The sequence below is a fragment of the Prunus dulcis genome, chromosome 2 (assembly GCF_902201215.1).
Source record: "Prunus dulcis chromosome 2, ALMONDv2, whole genome shotgun sequence".
Lineage (NCBI taxonomy): Eukaryota > Viridiplantae > Streptophyta > Magnoliopsida > Rosales > Rosaceae > Prunus > Prunus dulcis.
Window position 1 is genome coordinate 4641826 of NC_047651.1, and position 8565 is coordinate 4650390.

The following is an 8565-nucleotide window of genomic DNA, read 5'->3' on the forward strand; positions in this document are numbered from 1 at the left end:
AAAATTTTAGCTAGCTCACCCGTTAAAAAATTCATAATTCCACTCTTAGGCGTTGAAGTCGGAGGCCACCATCTTGCACACCGAGTCGACATAGCTCAAGGCGTTTCATTGAAGGCACTTCCTAATTAGTTATGAATATCAAGGCTAGGTTGAGGCATTACATTTGTGAATTTGACACGAACTCAAACTCAATTTGTAACCCAATTTCAAATATACTTATATTATGTATATAAAGGGTTTTATAGGAATTTTCATGGGTGTGCTCATCTACCAACACCACCACTGTCGATCACCATTCATCCCTCATCCTTTCTTTCTCTGTCTCTTTCTCTTTCCCTTTCTTTAACGAATAATGAGAGGCCAAAATCTCGCCACCAAATCAAAGATTGACAATCTTGGATCTAGTAGCCGGCGAGGTTTCCGACCTCCCATATTCGTCTAAGAAAATGTTTTACTTGAATTTTCACATTAGTTTATTCGTTTACCAACTTGAAATGGACCCATATAGTAGCTCTGTACTTATTAATTTGAAGGGTAAATTGCGAAAATAGTCCTCAAACTTGTATGCGATTTACATTTTGGTCCCTAAATTAAATTATTAGTTTAAATGGTACATAAACTCTATTTTAATGGCTCATTTGATCCAACCGTTATATTTTCTGTTAAATGTAACCAAATTTTAGGGGTAAATACGACTTTTCATAATTAACAAATAAAATAGGGTTAAAATAAATACAAAATTAGAAAATAATTGAAGAAAAAGAGAGGAAAAAATCATGAGACCCGAACCCCCTCCCTTCGATTTCTTCTCCCCTATTCCAATTACTGAGTTTTTATTTTATTTTATATTATTTTTTTATTTTAACGTACGAAATGACCAATTTGCCCTCATATTTAACAGCAATATTGACAGAATTTAACGGTTGGATCAAATGGGCGATTAACATAGAGTTTATGTACCATTTGGACTAATAATTTAATTTAGGGACCAAAATGTAAATCGCATACAAGTTTAAGGATCATTTTCGCAATTTACCCTTAATTTAAACAAGAACTCATAGCACTAGCTACCTACTATGCTACTAGCACGTGACTGCATTCTAATTTCCAAACCAAAATATTATAAATTTGGTGTGTCACCATAAATTTTACACAAATAATTAATACAAAAACTACAATGCACGAATACAATTTAATTCTTCCCACGGACCACGGCGCCCTTTCACACACTACTTCCCACTTTATCCCCTTCAACCCCTTCAACCCCTTCAACCATCCCTCCTCTCTCTACACATCTCACCTCTCTCCACTCTTCTCTCTCTCTCTCTCTCTCTCTCTCTCTCTCTCTCTCTCTCATGTTCACGGCAGACCCACCGGCATCAGCCACCGGTGTCGGCGTCGGGTACGGCATAGCCATTGCCGTCAGCATCCTCTTCCTCATCTCAGCCATCATGCTCGCTTCCTACGCCTGCGTCAAAGTCAAAGGAGCCTCCGCCACCACCAGACCCCACGAAGACCGCAGCGTCGCTTATAATAACGTCTACGGACACCGCAGCCGCAGCGAGGCCGTAAACTCAAATGACCCCGTCGTTGTCGTAATGGGCCTCGACGGGCCCACCATAGACTCTTACCCGAAGCTGGTGCTCGGCGAAAGCCGGCGCCTCCCCCAGCGCAACTACACCGTTTGCTCCATCTGCTTGTCCGAGTACAAGCCCAGGGATCAAGTGAGGTGCATCCCGGATTGCCACCATTGCTTTCACGCTGAGTGTGTTGACGAGTGGCTTCGTATGAGCGCCACGTGTCCCATCTGTAGAAATTCTCCGGCTCCCTCGGTGGGTCCTAGTCCTCTGTCCGATTTGGTGCCGCTGGCATTCCATTCCAGGTGATATTATGATTTTCTTAATTAAAATTTTGGCTCTTTTTTTTTAATATAATAAACAAAACAAAACAAAAATTATTGCTACACTAATTTTTTATTTTATCTTTTAGTCTGGGGTTAGTTACAAAGTTATTATCTCCTCGAGCGATGGAGCACATGAGTATATTTAAATTCATATTGGAGGTGAGACTTTGAGAGCCGACATTAAATAGAAAGTGGTGAGATTGCCGTGGATTGCGGTTGAATTGCATGCGTAGAGATTTGATGTCAGGTGTTTCATGAGTCTTTCTCTTTATATATATATACACTTTGGTCTGCCTGCATTTTAAAGTCTTATCTGTGCATGATATGTAAGAGCATTAAAAAGTAGGATGTGACTGGAAATGGTATAGCTGTTATTTTAAAAAATAAAATAATATATATAGTGATTTTTTGAGGAGGGAAATTAACACAAACAGGTACCGTAGAGAATTGAACTCAACACTACTTAAGAGATTCTGAGCCAATCCAACTAACATAATGATCCAATGATGGTGCAATTTGGGTGGAACATGTTGAGAGGTGTTCTGTCGAAAAAGAAAATTGAGATGTTGGTTGGTATAATTTCAAACAATTATGTTGGAGAGATCATAACGACAAGGTCATGATGCCATTACAAGGTTTATTTTATTTATGCCCCACTTGGAATATATATGAAGGCTCATTCCAATTTGTAACTGATTTGGGATGCGATTATTCAACATACAATAATGCTTTACATAGCTGAATCTGTAATCCGTAAAGATATAATGTAATCTAGTAAATATGGTTCAAATTGCAACCTTTTTCAAGATATAAGTTCTTAGGGTTTAGAGTTTAGGCTGATACTTGAGCTTTGACTGGATTACGTACCGTCAACATCCCAATATTTACATCCCTTCATTATGGGAGATTACGAGACATATAAGTCAACATAGTAGTCAATGCCATGCCAATGAAAATCAAACTTTTTTGCTGTAGAAAATCAAATAAAGCAGCTCGACATGCAAAAGTACAATTTGTAATCAAGTACGTAAGGCATGTGGTCGTAGGGAAGAAGGCCACTGTCCACACCTCCTAGTGCATATGCGTACTCCAACACACTATTTCATCTACCATCCACACTATTTTTGTTAGTTCAGATCTCTTTCTTTGAGTATTCCACACTGGAGAATGGAAAGTTTGCAATATTGCTTAAAAGATTATGACATTATTTTCATAGATTGTCAATTAATTTTGTATTGAATGTTCACATTCTAACATGAGATCTATAAAATTAAGTATTATATCACGAGTCATGCCCATTTGGGTTTTTTGACTTTGTTGTTCTTATTTGATTTTATTCTTAGTGGTTTCCCATCGTGAGTTTATTGTTAAACTTTTTTTTTTGGCCAACAAAAATAAAAATCATACAAAGGGAGGGCTTTTTTTGTTTTTGGTTTTTTTGAGTCAAAAATAGGAAGAGAGAGGAAAATTTAACACACAAAGATATCTAAGTATTTCGAACCTGAAATTATCGATTTAGACCAAGCATACTTTTCCGCCATGATAAATAGGACACCATAAGCCAAAAGAAGATAGTCCTAACTAATGAGGTTATGGATCACCTAAGGCAACATTTATAGTTGGTACCTATTTTCTTGACTTAATTATGTTGATATTTCTGAGACATAGCCGCGTGAGGCGAATTAATTATGTTTTCAAACAATGTATCTGGCCCACACCCCTTATCAACTTACAGTCTTTATTTACCAAATATTTAATTTCATTAGTAGCAGTAGGTAGAGCTAACTACTTAAAGGACAAATTCCTAACAAATCTTCGAATCGTGAATAGTAACAAATAAGATTGCATCCATGTGGAATAGATGATTATATTGCCAAACTGGATCATCAATCAGGCATGAATTAACATGATCAATGATCAAAATGTACTACTACTCAGAGCCGGAATTATTTGCAATAAAGCTCTCCTTAAGAGGTGTTTTTCACACACCTGGGTTTCGAACTTTGTTCGCCCAACTGCAGGAACTAGCCAGTATTCGCTAGATCAAACCCCTTGAATATCAAAGTTCAAACTTTAGCAATATACACATCTATGTTGTCAAATAATTTCAAAGGCAACATTTGCTTACATATCATGTCACTAGGTGTCCGATTTATTCTAATGATTCTGGAATATAGATTTCAAAACTTCTTTTCTTTTGTTTCAAAACTTTATCACTTTTGTTTTTCCCAAAGGGTGACTCACAAAGGAAAAAAGAAAGCAACTATAAGCTTTTACCACTTTATGTTTGTCTTCATCTTCTTTGTTTAGAAAAAAATGATTTACATGAAATAAAGAAGCTAGAAAGGTTGTAGTGATCAGAGTAGTAGAAGAGATAACCGGAAATGCTTGGGACGCAAATTCAAAAGTAGACATCCAAATTTCATCGGTCGAAATTTAGACTTGAGTAGTCAAATCTGACTCACACAGGCTGTGAGTCTCACACAAAGTGCATGTGGCACATGGCTCATCAAAACAAAGCTGAAAGCTAGAGATGAAATCAAATCATACGTTAAAACGAAATAAATCACAGAAGAAGAAACCATAAAACTCTTAGGTCTAGCCAAAGTAAACACCAAGACTCTAAAGATCTTCATCAAGCATATAGAGAATCACCAAGCACAACAAACACATAGTGCCGATTACTTCACCACTAAAGTCGCAGACTATGCACCACTTGACACTACTCATGGTCCCAATTTGTTCAAGATCAAGCTGCCACGACCTCCAACCAAATCATAAATTCCAATTTAAGATCAAGCGTTGGCCACCCTTGAATGGTATACACTCTTAGAGATCGAATCAAATGATTTTCTTTTGTAAAGAATACCCACAGAGGTTATAACACCCCCAAATTCAATCAATACAAATACTATATATATATATATATATATGTACATGTTTGATTTATCGTGGGAAAATCATATTTACATATACTGTAGTTGTTGTGTTTAATTACCTTAAATGTGTATTTAGGACGTGTACGGAAAGCACAAGTATTATTAGAGACGTGTACAGAAGTATTATTAAAGATGTTTACTTTTTAGTCTTTAAGACATATACTGAAAACGAAAGTATTATTAAAAAAATATGTAGGTATGTTTGTAACACAAATATCAAACGGGGAAAATACTAACTAGGTTACTTAACTACAACACTAATTAACTACTATATTATTAACCAACACCAAAGCTCAATTGACTGTTGACTTTGGCAACGGTATTGCGGTCCGTGTCATTTGACGATAACATCTGTGATGGCTCTCTGGTGTGAACTTGGCTTTATGGCTTTCTGATGGGCCTCATCACTGTGTTCTTTTGTTGCGCTAATTGTTTTGAGCTTTTTATTGTTTTGCTTTAGGAAAAGGATGTCTAATTGCTGTATTTTAATCTCACACATAAATTCAGAAATAATCATGATCGAATCATCCTTGTTTGTGTTCATAATTCATAATAAATTGTGGACCCCTATCTCTAGTTGACATAGAAATCATTGTTGGCGTGACTTGTGGACTATTGACTTTCTTTTCTTACACACCAAGGATTCCTATTATAATTATAATTGATTTACTTTAATTCCTGATTTCTTACTGTAAATAGAAATATGATTATATTATTTACTTGCTCATTCGGGTTTCGTTGTATTATAAATATGACCTCCTATAAGGAGAAGAAAACACAGACAATTCCCACAAACAAATATTCTCTCATAGTTCTCATATTTTAGTATGGTATCAGAGCGACGATCTTGGAATTGCCATTCACCCGTTTTATATTTGTTCCTGTGATGGTAGGGTAAAGTTCCCCATTGCCTTGAGAACCATTGACTGGTCAATAAGTCAACTTTCTTTAGTGTGCGAGCGTGCCACTGTTAGCAATAAAAATCCTACCAGACTTCTAAAAATAGAAAACTTGCGCCTCAAGTTACTGACTTCTAAGCAAGCGATTGTGAATTTGGGTGAGGAATATCTCTCAAGTAAGTTTTTTCTTGCCTCAGATTGGTAAGGACTTCACAATTTCTCACAATATAAAACTGGTAATTCTTGCCAGGATAAATTATGGGAAAACGAACTGTTTTTAGGCAGAACTGCCTTTTACAAAATTCAAAAGGGAAAAACCAACTCTAGAAAGACAAAAAGAATGCTAGATTTCCATTTCTGCTTGGATAGATGCTTCCGATTCGGGCTGGACTGGGTATGCCTGTTCTGGACTGGGCTGTCAACAACTTCAACTGCTAAGTTTTAGCTGTAAATTGATACCAACGTTCGAGTTTGGCACATCTTTAATCTATTTCAAGCCATGGAAGGCTTTTTGAACGGGCAGAATTGCAGCCTCTTCAGTCTGAAGGGGGCAGAAGTGGCTGGACTTCGAGGATTACTGAGCTGGAACTGAACTGTGGTATCTGTTCTACTTGATCAGGGCTCTCCATAAATTTGTTGAGGTTTTCATATTTATGAAACCCAAACTCTGCTTGGTTTGGCTTTTGCTAAACTAAATTTGTAACGAGAGAAATCATGTTTTGAATGACTTATTTCTCTAAGTCTGAAACTTGGAAATTTGGATTTGTAGCTGGCTTCTTTCTTGTGGCTCAATGAGTTTTTGGTTGTTTCAATTTGTCTGAAGGTTCTTTGAGATCAAGTGATCATTTTGAATTTTTGTCTTTGATTGATTTTTTTGGTTGTCTGATTATATGTCCTTTGCTCTGTTCACCCTTTCCTATATTTATAAGAAATGTTTTGGAGTGGGGTTTCTAATTCTTTTAATAATGGGCGGCAAAAAATTCTCAAAAGATCTTTTATTTTTAAATGCAAAGGAAAATGGGGTTTTATCAATTCTGGCAGATAAGCTCTCAATAGTCAGTTCCTAAGACAATCACTTCCCTATTTTTTTTTGAAAGAAAATTCCAACTACTTTTGTAAGTTTGATTTTCCAGTTGAACAACTCCCTGCTTCCTACTTATCTCTTTTTTAGAAAACATAGTCTGCGTATCCTTTGAAAATGGTGCCTTCTTTGGAGCAGAAAATATCTCTGAATATATAAAAGGGATTTGATCTTCTGGTGGCGGAGTTTTCAGAGATGTCCTTCTTTTATACCTGCCCTTATTAACTCTTTATCAATCCAGTTGAAATTGCTGACTTTTCCAAGTTAGGAGGTCACGTGGGTCTGTTTCTTTTTCGGGCTCATCTTTCTTCACTTTGAACATGCCAAGCCCAATTTGGGTTTCTTTCGAAGCCCAAGTCATCCTAGTGGTTTGATAGGTTATGGGCTGGGCTTTCTTTGGATTTGGGCTCTTGATCCCTGTTTAATCGCAAGGTCCAAAACTGCTTGGGTCCTTGTGGTTTGTTTTGCTATTCTAGGCCTCCAATGTTGGGCTGAGTGTGTAATCTTGGCCCATTTATTTAGGGTATTGGTGGCTGTCCAAAATTGATATGGGCTTTTGATTTTTCGGACTGGGTGTCTCAAATTAGGCCCAAACAATTGTTGACCCTAGTTTCAAACCCCCGTCGCCGCTATGGGGGTTGATGATTTTTTCAACCCTAATGGAGGTAGCACCACTGACTCCTTCTCTCCTTCTCAACCAACCATGCCGAGTTGAGTGCCCAAATGGCTTAGCTCCTACATATGCAAACTTTAACCCCAAACCCGATCCTGAATCAGGATCATATTTTGATGACCCCGAACCTGATCCTGAATCAAGATCCAATTTTGATAAACCCGATCTTGACCTTGACTATGACGATGATGACCCCGACCCCGACCCCGACTCCAATGATGACCCCAACCTCGAATTTGTCTCTGATTCAGACCCAGATCCCTACTTCGACTCCAACTCTTGCCCCGACTCAAGCTCAGATCCCGATCCGAATTCCTACTAAACCTGTATCCTATGCATCTTCTGTTGCACAGATTGTGACTTCCCGACTATCCACCTCGACACATGGACGAGATTGCGCATATTGTGGTGATCCGAGACACACTCGTGAGACTTGTTTTAAATTGCATGGCTACCCTGACTAGTGGACTACTCTTAAAGACCGAACACCACGCGATACGACCAGTAATGGTACTGGTTATGGATTCCATGCTTCTGATAAGATTGATTCCAGGAGCTGGATAATTGATTCCGGTGCAACTGATCATATGACGTTTGATCCTGATGATTTTCTGAATACTACACAACCTCGACGAACTTGTATTGCAAATGCCAATGGAGTTACTTATCCTGTGACAGGGGCTGGCACTGTTGCAATCACTGTCTAATACTTTACTTGTTCCATCTTTATCCAATAAATTATTGTCAGTTAGTCAGCTTACTAAACAATTGAATTGTTGTGTACTCATTTACCCAGTTTTTGTTTGCTTCAGGATATTCACACTAAGGAGATTCTTGGTCGTGGTACTAAGAGAGGGGGCTATATTATGTAGATGACTTCAGTCCCGCCATGGCTAACAGTGTGACACATCCCTTTGATAGCAAACAAAAGCAAATCTGGTTGTGGCACCGTCGATTGGGACATCCGTCTTTTAGTTATATGAAGCATCTTATACCTGATTTATTCTCAGGTTTCAAGGACTCCAACTTCACATATGATACTTGTATTTTGGCCAAGAGTCATTGTGTGC

General features: G+C 37.8%; 1 protein-coding gene across 1 annotated transcript; it reads left to right on the plus strand.

The window, feature by feature from the left end:
* The first annotated feature begins 1350 nt into the window (after positions 1-1350).
* LOC117619879 (putative RING-H2 finger protein ATL69) lies at positions 1351-2105 on the plus strand. Its single transcript, XM_034349937.1, has one exon. It carries the CDS (start codon positions 1356-1358, stop codon positions 1884-1886), a length of 531 nt encoding a protein of 176 aa, XP_034205828.1. The 5' UTR covers positions 1351-1355; the 3' UTR covers positions 1887-2105.
* The last annotated feature ends 6460 nt before the right edge of the window (positions 2106-8565 follow it).